We start from the raw sequence: 18,859 nt of genomic DNA on the forward strand, positions 1-18,859 counted from the left end.
TGTTTTACTTCCTCTGAGGAGCACAAAATAGGTTTTAAAGGGGATAAAAATAGCAGAATATCAGCAAAACGCAAGACTTCTCTTAAGTCTTGCATAGTATATTTCTGATTTATAAAAACCATAAATCACGTTCTAGTGAACAGGGAGGAGAGTATAGTCCTGGATCCTACCAATTCATAGACTTGACTGCTGATGCTGCAGGGTGATGGTCCTGCAGCGCTCACAGGATTAGGATTCTTCTTTTGAATGACTCGTCACAAATTGGGCAGAAGAGCAAGGCAAAAAGGACATTACAAACCCAGGAAGCAAAGGGTTTTTTTTCTGCAAAGGTTTTTTTTTTTCTCATTCGTAGCTAGCTACCAACATTGAAGCAAGGTCCATGGTCTCAGTGACTTCTGTCAGTATGCCATCAGTGATTCTCAGCAGAAAGGATGCTGCAGTGCCGAGAGACATCAAAATTATTCATCGGCATTGCTCAGTCTGACTTGAGATTTAAAGGGAAAATTAAAACTGCTATTGCTTATGAATAATTTGACTTTTAATGTATTTTTGCAAGCACTCATAAACGCATCAGCTGGAGCTACTATGCCTGCAGCTGCCTCAACTTGTTTTCTAATGGGAGAAGAAAATCCAAGAATTGTTTAAGGTACAAACTTGGCATAGCTGGCTGCAACGCGTTCAGCGCTAACACGAGTGTTTTCAAGTGATGGGCCACCTGTAGAAGACGGCTATGAAGGAACAATTCTGACCACGCGATGCCTCCTGCAGCGGTATGTGAGATCCTGTTTCTCCCGGAGGTATTTTCCCTGGAAGAATTTGTACATCAAAAAGCGGTAAGGCCAAAACGCCAACCCCACGCAGCAGCTGTTGGATCCCTAAGCCCCAGCCTCAAATCACAGCTCCTTTGGGAAACAAGCCCAAACTCCCAACAACGCACAGCAGCTGGGCTCTCGGCCTAACAGCTTCTTTTGACTGACAGATTTCCTAAATTTGTGGGCCTGCAAGCAAAATCTCAGCCATCAGAACATCTCCGAAGGTATTGGAAGGGTTGCACGGCCAGCCCCTCGGCTGCACCACTGCGCCTTCCTCCCCCCAGTTTGTTTTCTCCCCATTGAGAGCTCCACGGGGTAATCCAGTCAACAAAGGATCTTTCTGGGATCAGACACCAGATCTTCAGATCAACATAATAGGGAGAGTAAAGAAGGATTAATGCGCCGTCTTCTTTCATTGCTTGGTTTCATCAATGTTTCAGGCTGTGTTTTCAGAGTTTTATAGTCCAGTGTTAAATACACTCTCCGGGATGAAGCATAATCGTTTGATTTTAAGATGGGGCAGAAATAATTTTTGACAGCTCAAATAAAGGATTTTTTTAAGCTGTTTTTGAGATGGGAATTATGCACAGGTCATTTTGCATTACTAAGAAAAAGCATTTGAAATACTTGGAAATTTCTCACAACTGTGAAGTAATAATCAGCTTTGAAATACGGATTTTCTTTTTATGATATCTGTACATTCTTCCTTTTAACATTTGTATTTTAATACATCAAGAACAAAGACTTTTCTACACATTGTTCAAACAAAAAGCTGTTTTCCAGTCTAGCTTGTAATTTTTCAAGCAAATTAATACCCCTAAAAGCACTTTTCTTACCGTGTCTATAGGAAGAGTTATACCAAAGGTAACTGTATTATGGCAGAAAATTTTGCCATATACACACGAACCAACCAGTTTGGGGTTTTTTAAGCTGATGAGGGAAAAAAGGGTATGGGAGAAGTTACTGTTAGCATCTGTGTGTTACCGAGTCTTCCAGTATTTTATCTATATAAGCAATTAAGAACTACACAGAGCTTCAGCCTACAACTGAAATACCAGCTTCTAACTTCTTCATTCGTCTTTAACATACACTCTCAGGCTTGATCTAGCATACGGACACCAACGTGAACAACACTACCAGAGTTTCACAGCAAAATAATTAAACGTAGGCATCTGTTTTATCTCAACTCGTCCTTTCTCCTTCCCCCTTCCTTTGTGGGCAGCGTTACACGGCATCAACTGAGAGCTGCAGCTGATGCTGTGTAAAATGGGTAGAAGCAAGTCTTTTCTTCCAAAACTTGGTTTGGCCTGTTTTATACCAAACGCTTGCAATCGCCTGGTACCATTGAAAATGGCATTTTTCTCCTTCAGAGCAACACCCAGGCAGAAGAGAGTCCACCAAGACAGAATCATCCTCAGCTTGGTTTGTGGAAGTTACCTCCCAAGCACAAACCGGCGAGACCGTCGTTTCTTGCCCACAAACCAGGGCTGCTATTAGATCGAGTCTCCTAAAGCAAAGTCTTATGATTTAGAAAATCGTAGCTTCATTTTTTAAACCATAAACTATTTCCGTCCCTATTTATACTGAAAAGGCCCAATGCTGGCACAGAATGTAAAAACCTGTTTTAGAAAATAAGTCATGTAATCTCCTTGAAGTACTGGCACATTTAATATTAAAACGGTGCTCACACGCTGTTAGGTCAGGTCCCAAGGCAAATTTCGATGGACTCTCCAACTTCGGTACACCCACAATGCAGAAAGCATCAGGAAATATTTTGTTAATTATTTTTACTGCTGTTCTCACCTCTGTCTTGAATTCAAGTCCGCGAGATAGGATGTATTTCAAGAATGAGAAGTTCGGGGCAGAATGCACGCTTCTGGAATTCAGACCTGAATTCAATATAACGACGTCACTAACCAGTATGCTGCGAAGGCATCACTAACCTGTTGAAATTAGTAAGGTCAGCGTTAGACGTAATTTGCAGGTTGAAAAGCTAGATATTGCGATTTATCTTCTAAACTATTTTTTAAATTCACTTTTCCACTAGCTTTTTTTGCGTTTTTTTTTTTTTTGAAGCCCCCCACACGGGTTGAGTTGCCCTCCCCGGGCGCAGCAGCCGGGCGGGCAGCGCGGGGTCCTGCTGCCATCTATAGCTGACGGCAGAAATCCGACTGCACGCTCGCTGCTCAACAGCGGCCACCGGACAGGCGGCATTTGTAGAACAAAAATAATCCCGGGTTCTCGAGAGATGAGTGACGGAGAGACGGACAGACCCCGACGCGTGCTCGCGTTCCAGCTCAGGCCCCCGTCCCCAGCCCTAGGGTGGGCCACGTCTTCGCGGGCTGCCCTTCTCCCCACCGCCCCAGCCCAACCAAACGGACCTTTGGGCTGAAGTACCACATGCTCACGTCCTGGGCACACTGAAAGGAAAAAGCAAGAGCACCTCAACACTCCTGAAAATCCGAGTTTTTCTTTAACTGTGTGAACTAGAGATTTGGGAAGCCCTACCAGGTACATAAGACCCTCGCTAGCCCTTGATTTCAAGGCAGGTATTTGCAGCTTGGAGGGAAAAAAAAGTTATAGAAACAAAGTCTTCACATCCCAAATTATTCAGCCCTCAAGGTTCTTCTGTTCTCAAAGGGGCTCCTCATAAATTCATACACTTTTGCAGAAATCTGAGTTTTAAAAGAGTGAAAATTGTGATAAATTTCCATGGAAACAAAACTAGAAACCTGCTTTCCTATTAAGTAGTAACAGAAAAGTCTTGTCTTTGATCTGGAAATCTGTAAATTACCAATTTCTGTCTTCCGGAAGCTGACACTGCCTGGTTTTATTTCCTTCGGCGGTGGTTTGTTTGGGGGGTTTTTTAATTAAAAAACTGAGGGAACAAACAAAGGAGTTCCTTGTCTAATTTGGTCCTGACTGAAATCCCAAAAGCAGATGACACTTTTTGGATGTTCTGTCAGCATTACAAATACATTCACTTTGACCTTCTAATTTTGGAGCATTATGAAGTCACCGATAAGTCAGTTTTTCATTTGCAAAAAACGCTCATATTATGAGAAGTCTTAAATTACTACTGGAACCTATAAACACTTACTGATCGTTTTCACCTCTATCCTCATATTTTTACATAGCTATGTACCTATAGAGAGCTGGAAGCCCTTTAGAGGCCGCAGCCCCCAGAGAAAGCTTCTCACCAGCGGACGGGGAAAAACCCCGGCACCGCCCCGACACCCGTGTCCGGGACCTGCCCTCCACGGCTGCCCACAAGCAAACACTCAGCTTCCAGTGAGCTTCAGCAACACAACCTGAAGACTTCCCAGCGAATACTGACCAGGCAAGGTGGTTTTCTCCGCTTGACCTTTCTCATTTCTGACGAGTTCAGGGAAATTATTATTATTTTTCTTTTTATAGATACGTATTTTCTGCTCAGCACACACTAGCTGGTAACACCACCTGTATGTGAGGCAATATTGGCAGTATGTTACAGAATAAATAAACCTAATATTTAGACAATATAATCCACCACCCAACAGATTTCTGTTCCGTCGCAGCCTAAAGCTGTGTTTACCCTCCCACCTCATGAAGTGTTTTGTGGGGAGCAAGTCAAAACACTGCCCCGAAACTACACTGAGGTTATAGCTTACCTTGTACTTTGCAGATCCTGTTATTGGGATACTTCACGTCCCTTAAGCAAAATCTAATTGGAATAGGGACTTTTTATATGTGTCCCTACAATATATCTAGCATACAAAAGTTTGGGTTTTTTTTCTTTTTTTTTTTTTTAAATAGTATCCCTGGAAAGCTACACTGTATTCTGAATAAGCATTATTATAAATATTATTTCTTCCACTTTTCAAAACAGTGGAGAAAGGACACAAAAATAAAAAAATACCTTCTCTGCTCTAAACTAGAAAAAAATTGGGTTCTAGCACGTGCTCCTGACAAGTTCTACCCTGAATCTTTCCTGGCTCAACAGGAAAAGCAGCGCTTTTCACGATTTTTAAGCCTGTGATGTGGTGAAACATTTCCCAGCGACCACTGCCATTACCTGGACCTTCCGACACCACCCTGCTCCCAACAGAAACCTTTCTGTACCCATCCTCTTCGTTCCTAAAGCCCCAGTCTCAGACATGAACACCGCTTCCCCTGCCCCACCCCAGTTATCTAAAGGTGAGGGAAAAAAGATGATTGCTAGTGTCCACAATCTGTCAGATTAGTATGTGCAATTCAAAAAGATTAAAAAAAATAAAAAGCCAAAGTGCAGTCTATACAAATTTAAGAGGCCTGCGGAGTGTAACACATGCCTAAATATGCTTTTACAATATTTATATTAATGAAATCTCTCTTATTCAAACCTCTGCTAAAACAGCTCATTGTCCCTTTTTTTCCCCTTTCGTTCTGTCCACAAAAATTCAAACTGTAGTAAGTCTTAACGTACCAATATCAGAGTTCTCCTTCGCCCATCCTAGTGAACTGCAGCTGTGTGCTTTTGAGGCTCACTCTTCTGAAGAACAAAAACAAACCAAAGACAACATCAGTACGCAAACCACAGAATATCCTGAATATCGCCCAGGCCTAAGGGTCCAGCTTGTCCCGCTTCTATTTCCGTGCCACAAAGGGACAACCCTCACTTTGCCCTGTGAAGAGCAACTACCTTGTTCAGGCTCAAGCCTTTGTCAGAAGAGTATTGAGAGAAATTTGTTCAAAAACTGCTTCAGTTCAAGTAGATGCTTTTACCTCCTTTTCAGCTTTTGGAGAAATTTTGCCATTTCACTTTAAATTCACTTAGCTGGGTCCTGCTCAGATAAAAACCCAGAGCTCAGATGAAGGGTGCCGATTGTCAGCAGTTCCTCTTCTCTCACTTCTTAAAAAAGACCCAGAACTAGTTGTACAGCACTGATCTTTGCCATACCTACCTTTTAGTTTTCACTGCTCTTGCTTCTTACTGAATATTAAGACAAGTTTTAAACATACCACGGACTACTGTGCCGAGATTTTAAGTTTCCTCAAAGAGGAACCAGACCAACATTCTTATGCGAGCTACCATCTCGGTTCTTGAAGCCAAGAAAGGCACAACGCGCTAACTCACTCCAAGGGACTCCAAATTCCAAGGAGAAAACTGTCCTGGAGAAAGAGGGACAGCTTTTACCGCCTTGTCAGTTGTAAACAGTGAGTTGAAATTCATAATCAACCACCTTGCTTTCCAGCATTTTCCCCCAAAAAAGGTTGTTTTACCTTTTAGTGACAGGTCTGCTGGTGGGATCGAGTGATTTCAGACTTGAAAGTGTCAAATGCACCAGTTACCACAACTTTAAATGAAGGAAGACTTCTAATGAAAAGCTTTCTGAGCACGCTAAAACGCAGTCCTGAAAGGCTCAACTCAGGATTACAGGTTAGCAATCAGGAGGCACAGAGGGAGATTAGGAGAAACGCAGTTTCTCAAAGGATAATTTTTCTGCAATCCTTTTGATTATTTAACAGGACCCAACAAATCTCCAATTTCAAAGATACTTCTTGAGAAGTTTAATAAACGTAGGTATCATTACAACTTCCCTACGATAAGCCTCAGTCTCACACACTGATCTATACTATGCACGTCATCATCACCTCCAAGGTTCTTCTAGACCCAGCAGACCTACAATATCCCATTAATCAGCCATCTACCCCTTCTCTCCTTTAATAATTTAAAAATATTTAAAAATAAGTACCAAAGTTCTCCAGAAGAGAAAACCCAAACAGAACAGGACACAAAAAAGTGAAATAAACTAAGAGGAAATTTATTCCAACTCAGTATGTTTGTATTATTCAGGAACTTATAAACTATATGGGTGACTTCGCTGCTGTTTCAGAAATGTTTCACTAGTACTATGTAAGTGAATAACGCACCAGTAAAGACTTTCACTGCAAAAAGATTTGTACAAAAAAGAAAAGCCTTTGTAGAAAGGATAGTGGTTTTTATTGTAGTCTTAGAAAATATTGGAATTATGAAAGATACAAAATCAACTGTTGTAATTATCTGTTTATTTTACAATCTGTATGCCATCATACTCTTATGGCTTTAAGGTAGTTCGTCCAAAGTATTTTAAAACATGCTTTAACAAAGTATTTTACAATTTCAAAATCGAGTATTTCTGTACTGAAAAAAACCAAACCCAAACTCCAAAACATTTACCTGAGAATTCTGTATCATAAAATTGTCATTCATTCTTAACTTTTGCAAGTTGATGATATAGGCTATAGAAGTCGACATGCAACTTGTGGGTCTACTGTATTAAATAAATATTTTAAAAAATTATTTAGATGCAGCTGGTTAGGCAAAAACCTACCCTCACACTTCATCAAGTTAATCATAGGTTTAAAAACACAACATGAATTTTATCAGCTGCCAATGACAGCCACCATTTCTGCACTGGAAGCCCTGCAACCACTTGCTGGCTGGAACTCAGACCCTGGCCGGGCACCGGCCCGCAGCAGCGGAGCACAGCTCTTTGGTGGATATTCCAGCCTCTGCTCTTGGTCACCGCTGACCTCATTTTCCAACACCTACAGCCAAGTGTGCCAGGGGTTTGGGCCCCTGGATATGTTTAAGTTCCCAGCCAGTCATTCTCTACATATACGCTCCATATACGCTTTATAACAAACATTTAACCCAAGGAATTCCATTTCAAAGTCTGTGTACTATTAGGACAACGCTTTAATGTCATCATCCACGTCATTTCAGAATATCACCAGCTTGAAAGTGATACTGGGTATGGACAGTAGAGAGGTCTGGGGCTTTCTGTTTCATTTTATATTGTTTCTTGTTGCTTTTCAAATAAAATGGAGACTCGGGAGCAAAACACTGCCCAGGCTGGCAGCACAGGAAGGAGGCAGGATTAAATTAACCAGGCATATACAGACACTGGAGAAAAAAACCCAGAGAGTTTCATGAGTAATACATATACAGGATCAACATATATCTATGATAGTCATTTAAAAGAATTTCAAATCAATTATCTGAAAATATATCCAAAGCAGTAGAACTCTCATGATGTCTGCCATATAGTATTTATTTCTGCATTTCAATTACTGCAAGTGCTGTGATTTATACAAGCTACGCTCTATTAACAGAAATCTTCCCCTTAAAAAAGTAATGATGTATGATGAAAATCCAAGGATATCACTAGAGATTTGAATCAACTTTCAATCCCATAGGTGAGGTAGTGTAGTCACTTGCATTACGTGCTGGTTATGAGAAGTACTGTTGAAGTCTGTCAAATTTTCAATTTTTGTTTTAAATAAGTGGCTTAATAGTCTTAATATATTTATTAATGCTATGTTACCAGGGGAGGAGGGCAGAAGGAAAAAAACAAAACAAACAAACAAACAGAAGAGTCTTGCCAAGACCAAGTTTTCTCTCACTGCAAGATAAAACTGCAAAGCAGTATTTACAACAGTCCTTTGCTTAGCTGCTGCCTACTGTACATGCACACAAAGACACAAAAAGCTAATATACATTCTGAGGTAGGAAATGAAGAATTCCACTGGCTTGTACAAGATTCTTCATGTTTTGTAAACCAGCAAAACCAAAGTTTCCTGCGGTGAGGTTCAATACTTAGTTCTGGTGTGAGCATAACATCTAAATAACAAAGCATCGTTGGTATACAATATGCATCCACTGCCATGTAAAAATCTAAAAAACGGGGATTATTTTTAGTGGCTGAATTTCTTCTTCAGAAAGAAAAAAAAGGAAATCTCTCCAGCTCCTTTCCTTGTTATACTTTCTACATGCTTATACTTACAGCACAAGCCATTGAAAACGTACTACAGGTTTAGCCATAAAAGTATCCTGAAGACTAAAATTCTGCAACAGATCTTTACTGGTCCCAGTGATCAGAGAACAAATACATTTTTAAATTACCTTATGCAATTAGGCACTGAAGTCAAAGAACGTGGTGCCTGAATACCTTTAAAAAAAAAACCCCAACCTTAAACTTTCACAATACTTTGATTCCAACTTACCACAAACAGCAGCAGGCTTTAGGTGCTAGGACAGTAAGTCACAACACAGCAATGAATTTTAACAAGCACATGGGCTTCAGACACTAGAGGATACAATGCAAATCAAAGAATTGCATTAGTTTCAAACTTCTGCCTTTCCCAGTATGTTATTCTTCCCACAAAATTTGGAGAAAAGAGCAGCACGCTGCACCACCTCTGCTGTTCCAGCTGTCTTCACCACGTACTGGAGAGCTAAGACAAAGACATTTATTCAGCGAAAGCTGGCCCTGGTACAGGGATGGGAACAGCAGGAAGCTATGAGCTGTTCCAGAGCGCACTTGCCAGAATCTCCTCACACCGTCATGTTATCCTAACTCATCTACAAAATAAACATTTACAGAGCTATATATGCTTCTTAAGGTTTGTCTACCAGGAAAAAAGAAATCTTAAAGAGATATGCGAATTCCAGATATAGAAGTCCTTGTGCAGAAACACCTGTTAGGAGGCTTTTCTTGAGACGCAGGGTGGCATTAGGTACTGCGGCATAAGTGAGAGCGAGGCCTGCTCTACACCTGAATGAAAGCTTCCTCTCAACTAAATATCTGTGCACAGACTTTATACTTCCCAACAACTTCCCTGAACTCTCCCTGGCGTTACCACACAGAAAAAGCTCCAAGGCTGACACATACAACTTACACTCTAGAACTACACAGAGCAAACCCAAAGCTCGCCAAGTAATATAATGACCATGTAACTGTCAACACAGTTTCAAAAGATAAAGTTTCATCTTTTCTTTCACTTTGTAAGTTACTTTACAACAATGCTCAATCTCACTTTTAGTTGCAATGCCGAGAGGCTGGCAATAGGAAGAGAACAGATTCACTCATCCGTAGTGCATTTGTCAGTCATTTGCTGGCAGAAGTCCGTGATACCGCCGCTCTGTCCACACTGTTCCATAAGCGAAGTCTTCTCCAATGTTCTTACAGAAAGCGGATGCAGTTCTTGTACTTGATCGTATGTGGCATCACACACACTTTTCACACACTGGTAACAAGAACTCTGCTCGTTTGTAGATGTAACACCTGAAAGACCATCGGCTAATTCTATACACACTGGTATTGCAAGCTCATTATCAGATGGAGCTGTTCGTTCTCTCTCCGGGAATAAAAACGAAAGCGGACAATCTGAGGAAGAGTATTTTGCAAGTATTTGTATTTGCTCATGACTCAAGGCTGCTTCCTTACACACCTGCTGGCAAAGTCCAGTCAGATTCTGCTTTGTCTCACCCAGAGTTGACAAAATGTGGTTTCTTTCCTTCAGTAAGTTCTCCTTCTCATTTTGCTGCAAAAAGAAAAATAGCCATTTAGTCTGCATTTTAACACAAAAACTACATTTTATGTTCTTATCAAAGCTAAAACAAGACTGTAAATAAACTGGTCTGCTGAAACAGAAGTAATTTGGCAGTAAGAAGGCAAACAGCAACACAACCAAATGTCTATCAAAAGGAGAAACCTAACCTCTCTTGAAGCATCATCAGCTCAGCTATGGGAAGCGATTTTTCAGACGCAGAACTTTTTCAAAACTCATGTTGGCACCCAAAGGAGTAATTTGCAGTTATTAAATAAACGAGACCTAGCTTCAATTACTATAAATACTCCTGAAACAGTATTTCTACAGGGTGACGCATTTAAACCATTACCACTGGGTCAACAAAACATTAAGCAGAGCAGTCTCCATAAAGATTCGTATTTTAAAAGTTAAATGTTGAAAACCAGACATGACATTTTCACTATTGATACCACACTGCTAGATGAAAATAAATTCAATTCAAGAAGCGTCAAGTCAACTGTGGAACAAACAATGGAGCTAAGAAGAGTTTCTAAAGTAAATAGAAAATATAGGAGTTACAGAAATAAAACATGCTAAAATTGTAAACAAAAATATTTTCTCTGGACATGCAGCAATCCACTTTGTTTCAAGACGCTGACTAGAACACTGGGAGTTCAAGAACTACAGCAGCATGACAGATTAGTGACCTGAAGAGCAGAGGTGCCCCAAGGTAGGTAACCCACTACTGGAACCAGAGAACACCGGTGGAACGCCAGGTTTTATTTACACAGCTAACTTGCTTAAGAGTGGCAGATACCTCTCAGACATGAGAAAAGCCTATCCTTGCTCTGAAGGGCTTACAACCTAGCTACATAATGCAAAAGGATTTTCCAAACACAGGGCAGCAAAAGGGATAGCAATTCACTAATGAATATCAAGTAGAAAAAAGTAACATTCATTAAAAATTGAAGTAAAAGCAAAAAAAAGAGCCATTGTCATGAATTTTTCTGAAATTTCCAATACAACTGGCTGAAGATGAAAGGACACTGGTAACAGAGGTCTAATGATGGAAACAAGGAACACGTGGAATAAAGAGAAGTAAGGAAAGGGCAAAGGACAGGAAACAAGCAAGACCACAATGAAACAGCTGAAAGAAAAGGACAAAAAACCCCAAACCAAACATGCTCTATTAGTTCTAGAATTAATTTAAAAAAGGCAGTTTTGAAGACGTACAAAGCTTTAAAGAAAGCTTTTTGAAAAAACTGACTAACTTTAAGTGGCATTTTGCAAGAGAAGCAGTTGTTGCCAGTCCTCTTTGCCTAAAATGATTAGAAAGACTGCTTTGCTAATAAACTTCTACTTGTCAGCACACTGGGAGCAGCTGTTGCCAGATCTCCTAACCTGAAATCACTTTATGTACACTTTGGGTATGTAGAGCCACTCAGCTGTGTATTATGGATGGCCGAAATTATCTGGACTGTCGTTTAACACAAACTTCAACATTCAGAAATAGTTATTCCAGTCTAAGTTTCCTGCCCCCATCTGGAGTTGTTGATAGATTAATACATTTAAATACTATTGTTTTATTTTAGCAGCATTATGCCAATACTGCAGAGTAATGGCAGCTAGTTTTGAGGTCATAATAATCAAACTAAGAGCTCTCAATTTTTCTGGTGAAGCATCTATTTAGTTCACACTTCCTCTCTCTGCTGTAGTCTATGTAACCGAGATCTTGGTATATTTCTTGGATCACAGCTTACAATATGTCACTCGCTGACCTGTTCTCCTCCTGAGCTACAGGATCTTCAAGGGAGTAGTGCTTCTCCAGGCCAGTTGCCCTTCACTCCGTTCCCCCCTACAAGTACCGGCATTTTAAAGCTCTGAAGTGAGAAAGTACCAGGAATGTGAATACACACTGGTGCTCTGAAAGAGCTGTTTCTAACAAGCCAACATCTCCTCGAGTGGTCCACAGGTATTCGCAAATACGAAACATCAGTGAGTAACACAAGATCACATAGGTTCACTCGAACGATCAATAAGCAAAGACTATACGGGGGTCAAAAGTGACATTATCAGTACCAAAGATCAAGAGAAATTACCAAACTTAGTTCTCCCATACAAAAGTTAGATTCGGTTCCAAACAGCATTTTTCTTCAATCTCAGTAGAGCTGTCACCTTTAAGGCTGAGTGGGCAGTTAGAGCGGACAGCAGATGCTCTCTATTAACACTTTCCTTCCCCAGAAGGAGAAGGGGAGGAGAAAAAGGAGATAGACTTCACATTACTAATAATACAAATAAAAAGATACAAAACCAATATTGAGCTTCCCAATGATGATCACAGGATCATGTGCCATGGTGGCTCGCACCATCAATGCAGCAGGGTGGGCACTCGGATGTCCTGGACTGGACTCAGCAGCAGATAGGAACCAGATTCAGGAATGCACAGATCAGGATTGGAGGCAGAAGAACAAGCAGAGTTCAACCACGATGCTGGCCATGAAAGAAGGCAGCCTGACCTCCGTGGTCCCTTAGCTTTCTACTGAGTATGACGTGGATGGCATGGAATACCTCGTTGGTCAGTTTTTGATCACCTGTCCCCTCTGCACTTTCCCACAGGTGTGACCCTTTTACACCTTTTCGCTTGTGGACCATAGAAGAGCCAGCAGTGACCTTGGTTCTCACAGGAATAACTATAAACATGGGCCTTTCTGCATACCAGTCCTACCGTTACTTTACTAACCGCTACAGACATCAAGCGTTATCAATTCTGAATGCCGACACTGAAAAACATGCAGTCAACTTCAGAAAGTGCAGTTACTTAGAAGAAACTTAACTGAAGGAAAATCTACTGAAAGGAGAAATTGTCTGGTTTTAGCCAAACCAGGACAGAGCTTAACGTAAGACTTTCAGTTTTACAGAATCACTTGGGTGGGGAGGTACCTCAGGAGGTCTGTAGTCCAACCTCCTGCTCAAAACAAAGTCAGCTCTGGGTAAGGTCAGGCTGCTCAGGCCTTTACTCAGTCACGTCACGAAAACCTCCAAGGGCAGCACATGCACAACCTCTCTGGGTAACCTGCTCCATTGCCTGCCTGTCCCCACTGATAAAAAAAAGTGTTTCCCTATACCCAGTTGAAATCTCCCTTTTTAATTTACGACAATGCCCTCATTCTCCTGCTGTGAAGTGCTACCCCCTGGGAAGCCAAAGATCCTCCTCTCTCAATGGCACCATGATCTTAACGACTTCCCCACAGATACAGGCAGGTGGCTATTAGGTCTCCCCACAGCCAGTTCTTCTCCAAGCAGAAGCCCTGTTTCCTCTGCCTCTCCCCACAGGAGTAGTTCTCCAGGCCTGACCATCCCAGCCGCCTTCTCCTAACCTTGCTCCAGTTTGTTAATGTACTTCTGACACTGGGAGGGGTCAAAACTGGACAAAAGACTCAGACTTACTTATGCTAAGTACACGAGTACAATCACTGCCCTCAAACCACTGGCTGTGCTCCTGTTACTACAGCCCAGGACACTGATGTCCTTTTTTGCAGTCTGGACACACTGCCGACCCACGCTCAGCTTGCTGTCTGCCCAGACCGAGGTCCTTTTCAGCAAAGCTGCTCCCCAGCCAGTTGGTCTCCAGGCCCTACTCATGCAGAGTGTTAGTCTGTACCAGATAGAGGACTGCCAAGAAACACACCACAAATACTATCTTTTAATCTGAGAGAACAAAAACCTGAGAAGCAACAACAAACAGAAATTAATACAACATGCTGCACATACCAGAAACCAGGATGAGGAATTTAACCAAATAATTTTTCCTAACAGGCTATAGTACGGAGTCTTATCTAATTGTCAAGAGTTTTCAAACTATAGCTATACTATATTTCCCTCTTTTAAAAGCCACACTACAGAGGATACCATGAGAAGATCAAAGACTAGGTCTGAGACACATGACTGACCCAGAGAAGCAAGCAGGAATCATCACGCATGAAGCAACCTGGATGTACCACATAACGCCTTTCACAGAGGTCTCTGTCCTTCCACTCACCCGGAAACTATGCCTAGATAGCTCTTAAAGTCTCTGTACTTGTGCACAACTTACACGAGTCTGATGGCAGATAACACCAGTTGCTGTCAGACACGCTCACAAGCTCCAAAACAAGGTCTTTTCAGGAAGTTCTGAAGAAACTTACCTGCACAGCTGGAAAAAATGAGCAACTAGAACAGGTCTGCACCTAGAGCATGATTCGTAACTCAGACCTCACCTCACAACTCTCAACACTCATTGTCTAGACCTTGCACAGTGATACGTGTCAAACAGCAGACACTCCGTCTGTTCTAGCACAGATCCACAGATGGAAGGATATTGTACTGTGATTATCAGTCACTTGTCAACTACAGGTCTAATCTTGCAGACAAATCTCTAATTTCCCCCCCCCAAGTGTTGCACAATATTGACAGAGTTACATAACAAACAGAAATGACAATATGACAACAAAAACAGGCAGAAAGTTCTGAACTGTCAGAAATGCAACTTCTCTCTTTAGCTGTTATTAACACAATCCCCCCATTTTCCTGCCTCCCAGAGGATCTTCTTCCTTCAGTACACTGAAGGACTTGCTCTGTCAACGTGTCAGGGCTGTATGGCACCGCAGGCCTTCCTTCAAAGTCTCTCTCTCCTTTGTTGCACAAGCAGAAGTGCATATAGCGACAGATGATGGGCACTTTGCTCTCATTTTATTTTCCTTTTCACTCTGAAGTCTTAAGGAAAAAGGTGAAACATGACAGCATAGGTTCCTAGCAGATGCAGATACCAAATTCATGTACATAAAGTCTAAAACGCTCCATAAACAAGAATTAACAGTACAGTAACCCTAAACAACTGAACTATTTAGTGCACATGGTACGATCAACTGATCAACAAAACTGAGATGAGAGGGTCAGAAACAAAGACCAGAAAAAAGCCACTCACAATTATTTTCTTGCCAGGAGAACTTCATATTATCCACATTTCTCTTAAGTTAAATATTTATCTTTCTATTGCCTTTTAAGAAGGAGAAATTATATTAACAGATGGTTGCAAAGAAATCTGGATGCATTAATTCCTCATCTACAATCTCGATACAACTGCTAAAAAGGCAAGCAGCTTCCTGAGTTCTGCTGCATCTTCCGCCTATCTGCAAGGGTCTCATTTTTAAGATACAAGACTCAGGAAACAGTTCACCAGCCCATGTTGATATAAGAACAACACTTACACAATTAACAATTGCGTAACTGTAAACTTGATCATGAGCAATACCACGAGCTGAAGAACAAATGCACAAAGCAAGAAAGTGAAAAGAGGCAGGAAACAAAGTAGAGTGGGATAATGGTTTGGGAATCATTCTGTACAATTAAGCTCAATGCTGATGGGCTTCAGAAACATCATTCACCAAAAATGATGCCGTGATGCACTTTTACTTGAACAGAAACAAGTCCAGAGAAGGAAAAATGTTTGCACTTCAGAGTAAAGCACAGAAAACCGAGAACTACTATCAAGAAGTCATTCAAGACTGAAAGAGTTTTCTAGGCTTGAGTGGAAAAAGTAGTAAGTCACCTCACACTCAAACTACTGCCAGATATCCAGTCAAGATATTTAGAGAAAGACTCAAGTCAACAGTAATGAATACTTATACATACCAGTTTTTCAATTTCAGATTCAAGATTTTGTATGCAGTCAAGTTTTCTCTTACGACATCGCTGTGCTGCAATTCTATTTTTACTTCGTCTTCGGATATCGTGAATACAGTCCAATTGTTCAGGAGTTAATTTATGCATTTTCAGAAATGACTGGAAGTCATTTCTGGAAAGTGAGATAATCCTTTGTGCATTAAATGGCAGTTTTACCTAGAATGTAAGATACAATTGTAAATCAAAGGTGAAACAAATATACACCAACATGCCGAGTCAAGTTTTCATTTTAAGCATTCTTTACCACAGAATCCATCTTTCTTCCTAAATCTCAGAGACAAGAGCAAGCTAATGTAGCCATCAGGTGAGGTGGATAAAACCCTGGGCTTTCAACTAGATGAGTTCAAGCACAGGCAAAATAACTGAGTACTTTGCACATTTACACTAGATCCTCAAAACCATGTTCAGAGTAGGATGAAACCTGTCCACGTGTGCAGCAAATAATTAGGTGATACACTCGAGGAAAGTAAGTTATGGTTAGGTGGTGCAAAAACTGGTGTTAAGAATCACTAATCCAGTCTAAAGTTTCCCCTAAGCCGCTATTAAGACTGTATCCTGCATACATATTTACACCTACAGTTTTCTGCAGGAAAACTTAATCTGAAACAAGCATTTATTAATATCTTAATATAATTAATAAAATATAGAAGTGACAATACTTGTCCTGTAATTCTTAATGCTGGAGAAGACAGAGAATCAGGCTCTTGCTACTGTCTGTACACCTGAGCTACAGAAGCAGGATCCATAGATCACAAAGTCCTGATTCATACTGAAAAAAAATCTTTACCTTTAAAAAAAAAATTGCCATGTTTTATGAAGTATCCAACTAAACACACTTTATTTTAATCCTTACATTTGAATATATTAAGTAGCAGAATATGTTACCCTGTTGTGGTTAAAGATCTGAATTTAGTTTAAAAAGCAAACAGAGAAACTCTTTCTGTGTTTGGCTACCACTGGTGACAAACAGGCAAAAAAAAAAAAGGACAGAGTATTGCCCTCAGCAATAATCTACTTCTTTGTAATGTAAAGATGAGGAATGTATTTAACCAATACTGGCCTGTTGTCTGGTCTGCCAAGTTTCTACATTGATGGTAGCTTCCACTTCTTTTAAGTCTCAGTAAGGCCTTGTATCTTAACAAGAAAAAGACTAGTGCTTTAAAAACAACTGCATTTTCATGACATTAAATGATCCATCACACACAGAGTCACACTGCAATTCTACAACTCTAAGAACTGTGACAGAAATCATTCTAGGTATACAGTAAAATCTTTTGGGATTAGACTACTTATGTATGACACAGCTACTAAAGCCAGCTTGAAAACTTAATTTTCATTTCACAGTAAATATGAGGTATCACTTCTCTCCCACCTTCTCCCCACAACTCAGAATAAAACCAAGAAAACTGTAAAGTGTCTATAAAACAAAGGTTCCAAGAAGTTTAGAGTTTTCTTAAGTTTAACTGGAGTAGACCAAAAAAAAAAAAAATTCTAAAAAAAAAGAACACCCAGGCCCTGGTTTAAGACTCACAGCCTTTTCCAATAAAGTTGTTCCAGAAAAATATCTGAAGAGATCTAGTACCTAAGCATCTACCACTTCAATATCCTACTAAAAACCACTTTGTAAGTCTCCCCAAATTAACAGGGATCTTCCATATAAACCTTTGAATGGTTATTTAAAGTTTCACTTCCTAGATTTTGAAAATAAACAACCACAACTCCACCCCACAAGGGACTCGGAAGGAGGCTTTTGAATAGGGCCTTCAGAGACAGGGAAGCTCCGGATGTGCCGGGACGTGCGTACCTCACATTCTTGTTCTCTGGCAGAACAGGATTCACTGTCGCCCTCGGTGTCAGTTTCCGACTCCTCTCCCAAACTGATCACGTAATTATAGGGACACTGTTCTTGCTGCTGTCCCTGAACATAATCTCCACTGCTTACTTCAGAGCTGTTGGAGCACCCTTCAGCACTCAGGTTGCTTATAAAGGGGCAGTTGACAGAATTCAGGGTTGTAAAAGTTCGTTGAGAGCAAGGTTCAGGGCTGTCACTGATCCTGATACCCAGCCACGGACACTCTGATTTTTTCCCCGAATATACTGGCTCCAAGCGCTCTTTGGGAACTGCAGGTGGCAAGTGCATTTGACAGGCTTCTGTGCTGTAAATATCACTCCAGAACCCTTGCGCTAGATGTTCTGCTATCTCTCTCTCCACGCTGCTTCGATCACCAGCTGATGTAACGTTCGTGGCTTCCCTAGTGCACAAATCGACCTTTGAAGGTGTGTCAACCTGGCTTTCAATTTTGTCATTCCCAACTCCAGTACCTGATAGAGTTTTTTCAGCTAAGATTGAGTTGTTTTGCATACTACTGAAATTCAAGCTACCATATTGCTCACCAGTACGTAAAAAAGACACAGAATTGAGTCCATAAAGCAGAGTTTTGGGGGAAAGCAGCAAGATCCATTTTCTCTACAGGACATGGCACGTTCTGAGTCACAGAATCTCTCTTTGACTCTTCCTTTTTCTCAGTGCCTTCCTCTCCTTCTTCCATTTTTACCTGAGCCTCTTCACATTTTGAGACCAGCTGCATAGGTACACACTCCTGAGCTTTTTGTATGCCATCATGATCAGCTATTTCCTTCTCAAGAAAAGTTGCAATTGGTGGCACCTGAATGTCTTTAATACTGGAACCGGTCTCTGAAGTATGAACTCTGTCATTTCCAAAAGCTTTCTGGAATTTCCTATACTTTGGGCATTGGGAAGATAAGCTGGAAACACTACCCCTTTCAAAATGTGCAGGATCACATGTTTGATTGGCGTTATCTTGCACAGCAGGCAAGGATTTCGCATTTTCTTCATCTTTACAGAGTTTTGTGTCAGGAGTTTGAATATATTCCTTTTCTAAAAGTTCTTCTGCTTCATCATCGATTTCTAGGTCTCCATCATCCACATCGCCAATTTTAGGGTTGGTTTTATGACAACGCTGTGTACAACACTTCTTCCTAGGACATTC

At 40.9% G+C, this 18,859-nt stretch overlaps 1 protein-coding gene across 1 annotated transcript in view; it reads right to left on the reverse strand.

Moving 5' to 3' along the window:
- Positions 1-9,617: 9,617 nt before the first annotated feature.
- The window catches only part of BACH1 (BTB and CNC homology 1, basic leucine zipper transcription factor 1), a 13,517-nt gene continuing 4,275 nt past the window's right edge, over positions 9,618-18,859 (reverse strand). Inside the window, 4 exon segments of the mRNA XM_009704852.1 lie at positions 9,618-10,139; positions 15,798-16,004; positions 17,653-18,277; positions 18,279-18,859. The exon segment at positions 18,279-18,859 is cut by the window's right edge and continues 6 nt beyond it. Of these exon segments, the coding sequence (XP_009703154.1) occupies positions 9,678-10,139; positions 15,798-16,004; positions 17,653-18,277; positions 18,279-18,859 (1,875 nt within the window). The 3' untranslated portion in view covers positions 9,618-9,677.

Source organism: Cariama cristata, unplaced genomic scaffold, assembly GCF_000690535.1.
Source record: "Cariama cristata isolate BGI_N322 unplaced genomic scaffold, ASM69053v1 scaffold14957, whole genome shotgun sequence".
Lineage (NCBI taxonomy): Eukaryota > Metazoa > Chordata > Aves > Cariamiformes > Cariamidae > Cariama > Cariama cristata.